The sequence below is a fragment of the Cyprinodon tularosa genome, unplaced genomic scaffold (assembly GCF_016077235.1).
Source record: "Cyprinodon tularosa strain WSP-4 unplaced genomic scaffold, ASM1607723v1 ctg78, whole genome shotgun sequence".
NCBI lineage: Eukaryota > Metazoa > Chordata > Actinopteri > Cyprinodontiformes > Cyprinodontidae > Cyprinodon > Cyprinodon tularosa.
In genome coordinates, this window is record NW_024039540.1 from 2,288,831 (window position 1) to 2,304,258 (window position 15,428).

At 35.0% G+C, this 15,428-nt stretch overlaps 1 protein-coding gene across 2 annotated transcripts in view; it reads right to left on the minus strand.

Moving 5' to 3' along the window:
* Positions 1–3,727: 3,727 nt before the first annotated feature.
* Positions 3,728–15,428, minus strand: part of cers3a (ceramide synthase 3a) — a 36,420-nt gene continuing 24,719 nt past the window's right edge. For both annotated transcript variants that reach the window (XM_038270827.1, XM_038270825.1), the window contains exons 7-11: positions 14,692–14,784; positions 13,016–13,144; positions 10,084–10,190; positions 9,260–9,413; positions 3,728–5,431 (exon numbers count right to left, since the gene is read on the minus strand). In XM_038270827.1, the coding sequence (XP_038126755.1) occupies positions 5,249–5,431; positions 9,260–9,413; positions 10,084–10,190; positions 13,016–13,144; positions 14,692–14,784 (666 nt within the window). In that variant the 3' untranslated portion in view covers positions 3,728–5,248. The remainder of the gene's footprint in view (positions 5,432–9,259; positions 9,414–10,083; positions 10,191–13,015; positions 13,145–14,691; positions 14,785–15,428) is intronic.

Sequence of the window (15,428 nt, forward strand, 5' to 3'; positions counted from 1 at the left end):
CTGAACCTTTTTCGCGTGTTGTACTTTATATGGGGCCCACCCAGATAATGTTGCTAAAAGCCTAAACTCCATGTTTCTCAGCAACAGCCCAGAAACCTGTCCGATCTAGAGTAGATCTGTGTGGAGGAATGGGCCAAAATCCCTCCTGCAGTGTGTGCAAACTTGATGAAAAACTATAGGAATTGTTAGACCTCTGGAATTGCAAACAAATACTACTGTACCAAATATTAACATTGATTTTCTCAGGTGTTCAAACACTTCTTTGCAGCTGTATCATACTAATAGATAGTTATAAAATCATACATTGTGATTTCTGGATTTATTTATATTTTTAGATTATGTTCCGGACAGTGGACAACATGCACCTACGATGACAATTTCAGACCCCTCCATAATTTCTAAGTGGGAAAACTTGCAAAATAGCAGGCTGTTCAAATACTTATTTTCCTCACTGTATGTAGGCCATTTATTAAACGCGTAGTCCTTTCTGTTGTTACATTTGTAGATTACTAAAATAGGATTCACCCTGGTCAAATTCTCTTTCCTAGTCAGAACTGCAATACTAGATTTCCAAATTTGCAATTGTGAAGCAGAAATGGAATTTCAAAATGTCAAAATTGTACTAGTAAGAATGAAGTTTACACTTCTTAACTGGCTTTTTTGACATTTAGCCATTGACTGAATATTTACATCTGAAATACATTTCTTCCTATTTAAAATACTGCTAATTCTGACTAGTAACAATAGGAATGTGGAGATGTGCAATTCATTACTAGGCATCCAGATAGATTGTTTTAGATACGAAGAATATCATTGTGTTTGAAATTTTCATTTTGATAAGGAAAAAATGTATTTCATATATCAGAAATACATTTCAGTCAAACTAATACATATCATAAAGGCCTGCCATAGCCTAAGGAGGTCAGTCATAGACATCATTGATGAAATTTTGATTTCAGAAGTGTGTGTGTGTGTGTGTGTGTGTGTGGGCGCAAGTATTTTTTATTATAACTAACTTCAGCGTGTTCGACCATCTAATCACTGACCCAATTCAGTGGCAAATCAGATTTTTGTAAAGTGAGCATGGTTCAAGTAAAAAAAAAAAAAACATAAGTTAATGATAGACACGATAACATTAAGGTGAAAAGCTAGTTTACAAGTTGAATGTAGAAGATCATTGTATCCATTTAGGTGCAATCACCTGTCAGCAGGTGAAGATAAACTGTAAAAACATTGTTCTAACAGGTGGGACTTGTGCATCATCTTATGGGGTTCCTCCTCATTTTAACCCTGTCTTCGATTACAGTAAATACTGAGCAGCTGTCTGACTGCAGTTTTTTTTTTATAATGCTGTTATCACACATCAGTGTTCTCTCACTGACATCAGGTTCTTTTAAGTCTCTGTAAATAAAGTCTGTAATGCAGATGATGTGAAGATGAATAAGTTCTGAATGTCTATGATGGATTGTAAGGAAACAGTTGGGTAAAGATAAATTCTATACGCATCTATTTTTCTGTGAATTAATGCCGTTCATTCTTTAATTGTGTTTTTACTCCTAATGTCTCTAACAGACTTTGTGATTGATTTTATTTTTATTTGAACAAAACTATGACAAAACTTTTCTGACTAAATCAGGAAATAAGACGACATGATTGGCTTTAAGAAGAGCGTAGACAAACAGAGGAGTTTGTTGATGTAAATCTGCTCCCGACCAGGTTAGCTCTGGGTTTAGTGAACTATTTTTGTGAAACAGAAAACTCAGGGTTTCCCTGATTTCATAGTTAACAATCTTAGTTTTCAGTAAACCTGCCGGCCTCAGTTATGTCTGAACATGTTGTAGGGTTTAAAATGTCCTTGTATGTTATGTTTAGAGAAAATCTTTCAGTTTTTATATATATATATATATATATATATATATATATATATATATATATATATATATATATATATATATATATATATATATATATATATATATATATATATATATATATATGTTGTATTTTTAAAATTTTGATATAATTACTGATCTAAGTGGGTTGCTCTGTTGGAGAAAGGCATATTTTACATTTTTATTATGTTTTAGAGTCTCTATTCTCCAGTTAATGATGAATCACTCACTAAATTAGTTGACGATTATTGAAATAATCAATTAATACGATTCATTTTTTCAGTCCCAGATAAAATACATGAAATGGGCTACACAGAGTAACTACAGCCCGGATGTTCCACTTTTATAGTGAAGTTAATATTTTAATGAATGTATTATTTTGCTTGATACAGAGAGAGAATAGTAGGTACAAATATAAGAGTGGGGTTTAACTCTGCACAATTCTATGTCTTCAGAAGAAAATACTGTATTTACCTTCTCTCTTAGTCGTTCAAATTAAACCATTTTCAAAGTGGAAAACAGTCCTAATTCCACATTAATCAGAGCCGGTGATACTTCAAACATTAATAAACAGCATCTAATGAATGTAGTGCTTATACAAATTTTATTAATGTAGCAAAATGATGCTTTTCTCTTTTAACAATGAATTAGTCTTATTAGTACGGATCCTCACACCGTGCATAAAAAAGGACATGCATATTGCATAGCACCAATGACAACCGACTGATAGTGTCCCTACCAAAGTTCAAATCAAACCTACGCCCTTGCATACATGTCTGGTTTACTGTTCCCGTGGGGACTTCCTATTCACATCCATTCATTTGTTGGTGAGTCCTACAGCCTAACCATGACCCTTACCCTAAACCTAACCATTACAAGTTCATACCTAACCCTGATCCTAACCTAAACTCTACTCTCACCTTAGTCCTAAACCTAACACCTAAGCCTAAAACAGCATTTGTACCATTGGGGACCAGCCATTGGTCCCCACTAGAGCACTGGGTCCCCTCAGTGTGCTGTGATTTAAGGAAAATGGTCCCCACGATGTCAGAAATACACACCCACATACATACATCATTGTTAAAGTTTCATATTTTATTGAATAATCTAAAGTATTATAGCAGCCCTTCATTAAAAAAATTGTCTTAATCCTCCAATAAGCCTGAGAGTAGCTCAAAATAGAATATCTATCACAGAGAAACATAGAACAAGGTGGAAGTTATCAGATGATTTAATAGAGACTGGAAGGCTTGTTTAGCTCAATTTCAAAGTTTTTGCTTGTAAATCTGAGAGAATCTTAACCAAGGGTTCCCAAAGCACGGGTCAGGACCCTCCAGGAGCGTCACAAGACACCAAGCAGGGGTCAATTGACGGTTTCCACAATTATCATGAGGTGATCTCTGAGGTATATGAAAGCCCACAATACATCATTGAATAATAATAAAAAAATCATTCAATAACTAAATGTAACATTTATTTATTTATCTAATACATAATTGAAATATAGAAAAATACAATAAAGTACTAAAATGCACAATTCAATAGTGAAATGTTGCATTAAATAATAAAATATAATTTTAAAATAATATTTTTACTTCACTCTAGATTTTGTAAACAAATATAAAGTGAAATAACTAAATGTATTTTTTTTTAGCAGGCTTCCAGTCTGTGTCTCTGTTATTTTTTGGGTCAGAGGCTGACTTTTTTTTTTTGGGAACCCCTGATCTATGATGATGGTTCTGGAAATTCTGCAGATCTACTGAAAAAGATCAGTAATATTGTTGACACAGAGGGAGGCATTGGATGCAAAGTTTATATTCACATCCTCTTTTTGCTTTTTGTCTTTTTTTCCAAACACTAACATATTTTTGATGTGTTTCTCTCCTAAAATCATCTTTACTTCATTGTATGGACTGAATTATGTTACATTATTGTTATAAGCAAAGAAAACGTTGATTTGAAAAAGAAAAAAGAAACTCCAGAAATGAAACATTAAAAATTTCTTATACAACCATAGGCCACATCCAATGAGAGCAATAGAATTGTGATGATGATCAAATAACAATTAAAAATTAAATTTATAAAAGAAAAATATTTGTTTTATAAAAAAGTAAAAGCTTAGAAAACAGTAATGTTATTCTCAAAAAAATTTTTTTGAACAAAAAGCTTTACAGTTTTATTTCTGGATTCATTCATCTTTACATTTTTTACATGTTTTTACGAATTCATTTTTTTATTATTTCTGTTTACAAAATGCCTTCTTTGCTTGCAACAATAATGAAGCCTGAAAAAAATCCCTTCATGTTATCCTCTCTTGTAGTAAAACGCTCTGAAAATGTATTTCTCATGTAATATATATTTTTTCCACATGATGGCGCTGTTTTACCGTGTGTAGGAAGAACTGGGCTCACACTTGGACAATTTCCCTGACAATATATCTGATTAAAGCAAATGTACTCTCATGTCTGATTCATGTGTTTAATAGTTTAGCTGGTTATAAAATGACAATTCTAGATTTTTAGGCCAAAAGTTGGAATTAAACTGAAATAAAAATGAAAATATGGCATAAATTTTAATAAGAGTTGTATTGCTTGGGTTTATTAAACAATAGGACAGATCAGAAAATAACAAATGTGACAATAATGATTCAGGAATTTGGTTTTTAGGTTTTAAAGTTTTTAGGTTTTAAAGATTACATTAACTTTATATTAATGTGCAACCAAACCCCTCTTTTCTTATAAAATGTCAGCTTCTAGTGGAAGCAACCTTTCCATATATTGTTTGATTTTAGCCCTTTCATAAATTTGAAAATTTAGATATTTGCTAACTAGTTTAATATGTATGAAACAGAGTCTCAGAAAATTTTGTTTTAACCATCAAGAGTCAACTGGCTCAGCCAGGGTTCAGTGCTACAGTCACTGGACATCTCATCCTCAGGTTATTGCTTAAAAGTTACAAAAATGTTCATCTCGCATAAAAAATAAACCGATCAGCAATGGTTCAGAACATGCGTACCCAATTAGGAAGAGACAAATGGTAGTATTAGCCTACTGACTGGGATTATAAAAAGGGGAACTGGCCCTGCTTCATCTAAACCAGTATGTCAGCACCACAGACCAGATCTACATAAATGTTCTAGGTCCACTGCACGTCATATGTGTAGTTGTGAAATGTATTAACCTAAAAAAAAAATAAAGAGGAAAATTAATAGAAACGTTATCCTTACTAATCCGTGTTTTGGTTCAGCATCTGTAAAAATGATAAATATACATTTAAAATCTTTTTTTGTCCTGCAGCAAACCCTCTTTCTCACATTTTAATGCTCAACTGTTATACTGAACCAAAATCATCCAAAATCATGACATTGTCTTTGATAGAGCATTCCCTGGTGGAGACAAACCAAAGCAGCCATTTTTCTCGTTTGCTGCATCACTTGTCAGTCCGTTGAAGGCTTTGTGTTGTCGAATATCGTCATCCTCAGTTGGGCTGGTCTCTTGTCCTTCTTCCTCCTCATTGTCACTTCTCACATCTCCTGTTAGCTTTGTCATAGAAAAGTTGATAAAAAAAATTATTTATTCAAAGAAAGTTTACTGTTTTTCAGACATCATAATTAGTGTTGCACCGATACCAGAATCAGACGGGGCCCCGATCCAGCACTAAAATGTTGGTATCGGTATCGGCGAGTACCAACAAATAGGGCACCGATACCATTTTGTGAGCCGAAAGTTTAATTACTTTTACTATTGTCACTCATTCCAGGTAGGCAACAAAAAGTTCTACTGGATTCTCTTTGTTTTAGTCTTTTTTTTCTGCTTCACAAAGGTAGCTTGACAAAACCATGATGGCAATTATTTTATATCCAAGTAGTATGCAGTTCTTCATATATACACACACATCAATCACAGCCAGGTATTGGGGCCAAAAGATGGCATTGGCGCAAACCTAATGATATTGAAACAGACCAGTGACAAAAGTTGAATTGGACCACCCGTTTACCTGAATTAAATTTAGTTTACTGTTTAACTCCAGTTCACAATACGTCATCTCAAGGCTCTTTACATAGATGATTTAGTCCAATCATCCAAACAGATTGGTTTTCTTAGCAAACCTAAATGATTGTTTCCTGTTATTGAAACAATCCCTCATTCGGAGCATGCGTGCAGTGACAGTGGAGAGTAAAACTCCCTTTTAACAGGAAGAAACCTCCAACAGAACCAAAACCAGCAGCCTTTTGCTGAGGCCAAATGAGGGTTTGAGCCAGATATTGACTCAAACAAAAAAAGAAGCATTACTTGTATTTAACTGGTGACATTCATCTGGATTTATAGACAAATATAGCTTAGTATCATCAGCATAACTGGAAATTCATCCCATGCTGAGTAAAAATTCTATCAATTGGAGCATATATTTACAGTCATATGAAAAAGTTTAATCCATATTATCCTAATTATTTTTATTTCTAAATATTTGGGTGTTTGAAACGGCTATTCCAGTTTGATATATCTAATAACTGATGGACACGGTAATATTTCAGTATTGAATTGAGGTTTGCTGGACTAACAGAAAATCTGCAATATGCATTAAAACAAAACTTGGCGGATGCAAAAATACGTGTACCCCAATCATTTTATTGATTTTAATACCCATAACTACTTTTCACTAACTTACTGAAACACAAAATTGGTTTGTTGACTTCATTAAGATTTGAACTTCATAGTCAGGTGTATCCAATCATGAGAAAATGTAATTAAGGTGGCCATTTGCAAGTTGTTCTCCTGTTCTCTGAAGATTTATCATGGGCTCCTCAAAACAACTCTCAAATGATCTGAAAACAAAGTTTGCTCAACATAGTTGTTCAGGGGAAGGATACAGAAAGTTGTCTCAGAGATTGAAAAAGTGTCAATTTCCACTGTGAGGAACATAGTAAGGAAATGGACCACAGTGACAGTTCTTGTTAAGCCCAGAAGTGGCAGGCCAAGAAAAATATCAGAGAGGCAGTGAAGAAGAATGGTGAGAATGGTCAAGGACAACCCACAGACCACCTCCAACCCACGGACCACCTCTAACCCACGGACCACCTCTAACCCACGGACCACCTCTAAGCCACGGACCACCTCCAAAGACCTGCAGCATCATCTTGCTGCAGATGGTGACACTGTGCATCATTGAACAATTCAGAGCACTTTGAACCAGGAGAAGCTGTATGGGAGAGTGATGTATGGGACAGAAGCCTTTTTCTGAAAGCATGCCACAAACATAATAGCTTCAGGTATGCAAAAACAAATTTGGACAAGCCAGCTTGGGTTGTTAATAAAGTTAGTAATTAGGCTGGTTTGGTAATAAAAAAGGCGTTATGCATGGTTGCAAAAACACAGCGTTCCAAGAAAAACACTTACTACCCACTGCAAAATTTGGCGGAGGTTCCATCATGCTGAATGATCAGCACTGAAATATATCAGTGTCCATCAGTTATTAGATATATCAAACTGAAATAGCTGTTGCAAACACCCAAATATTTAGAAATAAAAATGATTAAGAATAATAGGGGTGCCCAAACTTTTTCATATGACTGTATATTAGAGAATTTGCCCTAGCATTGATCCCTGTGGTACTCCACAGGTAACCCTGGAGCAGCCTGGTACACTTCTCTTAATTCCTAAAAAATATTGTAGGAATTGTAAACTTTTGGGTGAATGCTGTGAAGTTAAAGAATGATCTTGTGTTATTGGATTATTGCTACATCAAGCATGTTTATGTGCTTAACTAGATTACAATAGAACCCCCCCCCCCCCCCCCCCCCCCCAATAATTACTCTATAGTTACGGTAAACTATGCAAGTATAAGAGGGAAGTTTTTCAATATTATGCTGATAATAATTGACTATATTTGGCCTTAAATCCTTATGGATCCATGCCTCTATTTTCATTCTGTGTGTCTACTTTAGTCTTCTTAAATAAACTCAGAGCTGGCCTCGGCAGAAAGCTGTTCACACTGAACCTGGTTCTCCTGGAGGTTAAAAGGAGGTTTTCACCCGAAAAATACTGATGGAAAAAAAAATAGGAATTTACGGGGACTTCATGAGTCTATTTAGGTAGGATTTAAACGTCTGATTGTTAATATAACACCCCTAGCTACCAGGGATGTAAATCAAAAGCTTTATCACAATGAGGTATTGTACCGATATGTTGTGGTGAAAATACAATGTTTGTTAAATCAAAAATTCTGTCACAACATAATTTACTTCGGATAAAATTTGCAAAACTGTGTTAAATATGATGCAGCATCATCTGATTAACTTATACAGTTTTTTACACTGATATTAACTATCCAATAAAACAACTCTTATGATTTGACTATTTTATTTCTTAACTCTAACAGGCATCAAACATTAAAATAAAATGACAATCGAAATAGATATTTTCATTTTGTATCGATAGAATGGATTAGTAAACATAATTAATGTTTTGATGCGGACCAACACAGCTACCAGCTGCCACATAGACACATGACTCAAGACACATATACTTATCAAAGGATTCTCTTTGAATCTATTCACCTAACTTTTATTGTAGATGTCCAAAACACTGGTTAGAGGAGATAAAATGAACTGTCGTAAAAAAAAAAAAAAAAAATATGTTGAAAGTTTATTAAATATTTACAGTAACTTATCTTTGTCAACATCTGGGAACCTAAAAAAATATCTCTAAAATTCAGCCATAAGATAACTGAGTAATAAAATCAGTTTTTTGATTTGGATTCATCCAAGTCTGCATCTTACTGCACTAAAGAGATCCATAGATTTTCTTAACAATTCTGCCTATGGTTATTTATCACTGAGATTAGGTTTACTGTAAACGCAATACACTTTAAAACGTAGTAAAATTCAATTCAAGAAATTAATTTGTTGCTTTTTTGGACATTTTCCTTTTCTGTTGTGGGACGCTTTCCAGCTACAAAAGGTATCAGATCCTAATGGATACCTTTTTACTTTTGGACATTTTTTATCATGCATGATCATTGCAAGAAGATGCATTTTCACAGACTGGAACAGCTGAACCTAGATTAGTTGAAAAGGAGGTTCTGAGGACGAGGAGCAGGAGTAACGGAGGAGGAAAAAATTTAACTGTCTGTTTTATCAGTTATCATGGAAAATTTAAGATATTTGGAAAACAAGTCGAATGAACTCAAAGTAGCAACAAGGACTTAATCAGAATTAAACATATTGATTTATAGGATTTCATTTAATGTGCTATTTTTAAATGAATAGGACTAAAATAGATACATCTTTCAGTAGGGAACATGACTTCTTTATAGGTGAAATTATGGATGAAAAGACATTCTCACAGAAACTGTGACTGAACACTTACTGTGCCAAAGAGAAACTTCCTGATCATGCGTAAGATGAGGTAGGCCCAAAATATGTGGAGGAAGAGAAGAACCACCAGCATTGCATTGAAGAAGTAGTACCCAAAAAAGGCTGGGTAGTAGTAAACAGGGTAGACCCAGGTACAGTGGATCAACCTGAAGAACAAGAGAAAGAAAACTTGCATAAGAGTTTCCCCCCCTAAAAGAAGGATTTTTAAAACTGCAAAGAGGCAGCTGTCTTATATTCCTGGATGTAAAAGATGGAGTATATCGACACTTGTAAACATATTATTCATTGCAAAGAGGCTCAATCATAAACATCATGCTATTTACGGCACATACAGCAATGAATGGTGGGTAAAATAGTCCAGGAATGTCCAGCTTAGATGTGCGCTTAGCAAAAGCTTTGGCAAGTGTTAATGTTAGGATAGGGGAATAATCTCCTTTACTATCTTTTTTATGTCTTCAGTAAGGGTCTGGACCAATATTAGTCAATGATCGTCTCCCTCGTCTGGTCTGGAGGTCTTCTGTTTTGAATTGATATTTTGTATCTTCATGTATTTGCAGTCTAGTTGCACTTTTGCTTTCCTTTTGCATTTTTTTCCTCTTTGTTTGACTAATATGTCTTTAATATGCTACCCATTTATGTATTTGAAACATGTTTTCACCTCTCTTCAACCAAAAGACCAACTTTCACTGATTCTGATTGCCTAAAATCTGACCATGTGGTCTCTGTGCTGAGAATAAGTAGAAAAGGCAGGAACAAAATCAAGAAATTCCATAATTTATTTAGATTTAATGAAAGCAAAAAGAAAAAAAGGCTTACCAAAACGGAAAGATGATCAGGCGTGTCACGAAAAACACTATGGCAAACACAATGAAAAGACCATGGCTGGTTTTCTCCCATTTTGCATAGTTGAATAATTTGGCAGACTGAAAAAAAAAAAAAGATTTGGAAATATGTATCAGTTTGGAATAACATTAGCAATTAACTAATAGTTGTTTATTTGTCTGATAAAAGCCAAAATGACATACTGGTATGTGGCACCAGGTGTAAAAATCTATCATTTAGGGGAAAAACTTAACAAGTAGATGTTAGACCTAAATACTATATTAATAATAATAACTGCTTTTTAGATTTTAGTAATAATTCTAATAATTCTAACTAATTAATTTTAACAATTTAATCCTATCAAACAGTAAAGCATGTTGTAATTCATGCATTGCTGCTTTTTTGGACGATATTTGTCTGATTGCTGTTGGATGCTATGAAGCTGGAAGGATTTTTTGTTCCATATTTTTTTTACATTTAGCCATTTATTATAATGCGTTGTCATAGCAACATGATGTTTATTTATAATCTGTGGCAGCTGATTAAAATCTTACTGATCAAAGAAGCAATGAGAAGTGGGAGAAGGAGAAAATTGAAGCTGTGTCTTTAACGATTATTTAAGGCAATGTGAGATCTTTGGAAAACAAGTGGAATCTAGATTTTAGATTGAAATATTATATTCAGATTTGTATGATAAATAAATTTTTACATCCTATATTATATAAAGAATGTTATATTTACATATAAATCTTAAATTTAGATCTAAATCAATATTATATATCTTAAAGGTATAGAGGACAAGCCTTTATTTCCAGGTGGATCATCTTAATAAGTGGTCCTCCTAATTGTCAATCATTCTGGTGATATGTTTACGTACAGTAAGGCCGTCCTATGTGTTTATCCCGTTAGCTATCTTATTCTGTGCATGCGCACTTTCAGGTGTATATCTGTGGTGAGCTATGGTTTCAGACAGTCATTAAAGCTCACCTTTCTCATCGCCGTTCTTTTAAAATGGCCGAGGGTCGTAAGAGAAAAAGTGTTTACAAAGTGTATGAGAAGAAAACAAAGGCCACAGAAGAGGCAGTTATATCCCAGAATGCTTTGCGCGAGGAGCTCGCCTCACAAAGCATTATGGGATTTGCTGTCACAGCACCCCGCTGTCGCCATAGGCCATCGCTACCCGACAGCGGCGCCTAATAACAAAGAAGGAGGAGGAGTTACCTGACCAACGGGGAGAAAAAAGCAGGGATCATCTATCTGAACGGTCAGTTAACTGAGTTCCCTATATAGTCCCGGTTATAAATAGTGATTGAGGAATTTAGGGGTTAGGGCAGACGTTGGGGCAGTAAGCTTGTATGAGCTATGAGAAAGGCATGCACGAGGAGAAATGGACCCGTGCACGCTCTCGCTCATGCATTTTTTTAAAGTGGAGAGGGCTTTTAACAAATTCACCAAAATCCTCCACAATACCTTTAAGTGCTATATCCAAATATATATCTTAATATTTAGTCTTTATATTACCCATACCCTACATCAGAGGTCACGGATTAGCAGATTGAGGTCTGGATCCAGACCCACCTGCTGGCTAATCCGGACCCAACCTAATTTAAAACTGTTATAAATTACAGCATGTTGTCCGACGACAGTGTCTAACTTCATTTGCGGCACTTCTCCTGTTAATACGGTAAAGCCCTCCAGAGCATCCGGCACCAGGCTGCACGTGCTGCCAATTAGCCAATGAGCTGCTGTAAATCTGGGTTGCTGCTGTTAAATACTTTTAGACACAGCAGGCAAACCTGTTAAGCCGGGCGATGGGAAAGAAGGAGAAGATGATGAGAAAAAGAGAGCAGAGAAAGTGTGGACTGCTGGAAGAACTGTGGTGAACTGGTGAAACGCATGAAAACTAGCTTTGTAGTTATAATCCGGCATATTTACATTTGTCTTTATACTGATGTTCATTAATGTGCATTGTCCCTATTCAAATAAATTAATAAATAAAGAAAAGTGAAATGTTGTGCTCAAAGATGACCCTGCACATTTAGAGGATGTTTGCCTCAACCTGCTGCTGTGAAGCAGGATTCTCCACCATGAACAGAATCAAAGTAAATAAGTATCCAGGCTCAAAATGAGCTCCTTGATATGTGCTTTAGAATGGCTTAGTCTCCATTCAAACCAGGTTTAAAGCCTTGCAGGGCAGCATAAAGCCCACTGCGAACATTAAGACAGAAAAAAGAAAGAAAAAAATAACACACAGTAAGTTCAGGTGTTTTTATAAAATATGTGAATCAAGAAATTGTCTATATACCAAACTGAACAATTGTTGTTCTCTACTTCAAAAAATACTTTAGATTTGAAATGGAAAAATTTTCTATTTTACTTTTCTATCTTTTTTATTTCAAAATTCAATGTATAACATGTATGCATAAACATTTCATTTTATTTCAGTGGTAAATTCTGTTTATAGTAACAGATTATAATTAAAAATGTCTCCAAACCTTTACTGGTTGATGATTTTCTTTATTCGGAACCCAATGATTTTTTATTGATTCCCCCTGACCTACATGAAATCCTGAGATGCACAGTTTATAAAAAGGACTTCTGTGCTTCTTTAGCTGATGCACTGGGGAAGGGAACAGTCTGGAGTTTCTTATTTTAGTTCTTATTCCTGTTTTCAGATCATCGACCTATCGGATACAGCTTATAGGTCAAACTTGCTCACACAAACAGAGAATTTGATGCAGTTCTTCTATTTGTCTGTCAGTGTTTCCATTAAAAAAAGAGTAAATGCAACTCATTTAGCATAACCTTCTGATTAGGAAATATGAAACACAAACATTTAGGATTTCATGAGTGCAAGATTTCACTGGATGGTAAAAGAATATGTAATCATTAATAAACTTAGCTGCAGTCCTTATTTCTTACTGACCTCCAGTAAAACATCAGAAGCATCATGGATCAACATGACCAGCGTTCCTATGCGGATGAAATTTGAACACCAGGAAAATGACAGAAGGACAAGTGTGGCCAAATGGTGGATGATCTGCTCCTTAAAGTCCTGAAAAAAAACGATGAAACAAAAATCCTCAAATTAAAACAGTTAGTACTCAAAGGAATGTTTAGTTGAATATTTTTTTTTTGTGTTCAAACAGAGCTGGGTACATACAGTTAGCCTCGTGAGACCATCCTGATCTCGCGAGCTTTCAAGATTTCACTCGCTAATCAGTCTGGAGACTCTCCGTTGAAGAAAATTTGGAGCCGTTCACCAAACAACAGTTCAGTCTAAAGAACATGGCGGCTTCAGCCGATGAAACTAGCGTTAGCGTGGCTATCGAGCAAGTTTTATCGGAATTACAGAGCATTTCTTCACTGAAAGAAGAGCAAAACACTGCTCTGGAGATTAGACTGCGCTAGAGATTTTATTTCTTCTATTTCGGGAATAAAGTCGTAACATTATGAGATTAAAGTCATAACAACACTACAATAAAGTCGTAAAATTACGAGAATAAAGTCGAAACATTGAGAGAATAAAGTCGTAATATTATGAGAAAAAAGTCACAACAAGAAGTTTTAAAATTATGTGAATAAGGTTGTATTATTAAGAGAATAAACTCCAAAAATTACGAAAAACAAGTTGCATTTTATGACAACTCTTTAAAGAAGCACTGTCTTCCCTAAAATGAGGAATGTGGAGCATCATGTGAAGTTATACTTTGGCTCTGGTTTGACAAATAAGAAAATCTTTTAGTGCAACAGCGTCAAATCAGGCAGGATGTCAAAGTGGACTCTGGTTGCTGATTGGTGAAGCTGGTCGTCCATCATCTGCTGGTCAGAGCTCAAAGCTTTCTTTCTGAAACGGGTTTTTGTATGATGACTTCATTCTCGTAATATTACAACCCTATTCTCATTATGATTTTATTCGTATAATATTATGACTTTATTCTCAAAAAAAAAAAATATATATATAAATCTCTAGCCTGGCCCTAATACTCCGTCATATAAAATTGTGGTATTTTGTCATTAGCAGAACAAGTCAGTGAGTGAGAGAACTTGCAAATTTTTGTCACTGTATATGTAACATCATAATGTTTTATTGATGTTTTTATATATCAAGCATTTTTTGTGTTAAAAATGTAGAATAACCATATCTTACTGTATAATTTATTTAGAAATGATTCAGGTTTTGGACTTTCAGGATCACTAGCCTGGGCAGCCAGACAGGAACGTAATTCAGTCTGGTAAACTGAAGTAGACTGCACAGGAGGCAGGGCTATTAGATGCATGACTCGTAACACCATCATTACCCATAATGCAACACTGCTTTCTGCTGATATAACAATAAGCTGGTAACTGCAATGGAGTAATGTTGCAATGAAAATTAAGATCACCTTTTATCCTCTGATCTTTTAGTTTCTTTCATGGCTTGTTCCATGTTTCATGGACAACAAAATTAGAAAAACAGATTGTGTCTCTTGGAGTTTTTGTGTCACAATCGTAGTATCTGATTGTAGTATCTAACCTGATGAGGCTGACCCTGTTGGTCCTTTGAAGTCGAGCTCTACCAGCTCTTTGGCAGACTGATGCAGACTAAGGAGCACAACCCACCTTTCTCTTGACATCGAAGGCAACACTGCAGAGAAGGCAGCAATAGAAGCTCATCTCCAGGATGTAATACCAGTACTGAGACTCCAGCATGGACTGTGGACAGAGGAGCAAAATGTGGCGGGAAGACACTTGGTTACACAGGCAAAAGGTTTATGCTTTAAAGGCTTAAATCTTTATTTCAACAACATCTTTATTCATCCAACCTTGGGGTGCGTTTGGGGATTGGTGGGAGACACACTGACCACTATCACTTTTATTCAATTGAATACAACTACAATTTACACTTCACCTCAAAGCTGTTCGTAGAGACAGTTCAGTCCGATCTCTATGGAGTGAATTTTGTTCCATTATTGTTGCAAACGGAGAATACAAAATTTGAAAAGAGAAAAAAAGCAGTTTAGAAAAAAACTCATAATAAAAAAAACCTAAAGTAACTGCTTTCTTACGTTTTACTTTTTTTAAAAATCCTTCTGTTAATCTTTTTTATCTCTTCAAACCTTATTTTATTCTATTTTATTACACATTGTATATTCTTAAATTATTTAGTTTAGAGGCCCATCTAAAATCCCCCTTACATTGGTAAAATTATTGAAAGAGTTGTGTTTCTACAGTTAAACACCTTCTTAACAATGACCAGCTGCTTTAATGTCTTCCAGTCAGGTTTCCGTGCCAACCACCATCCAGAGACTGCCCTGAATAAAGGGGTCATAGAATGATTATTTTAGGGTATTGGGTCC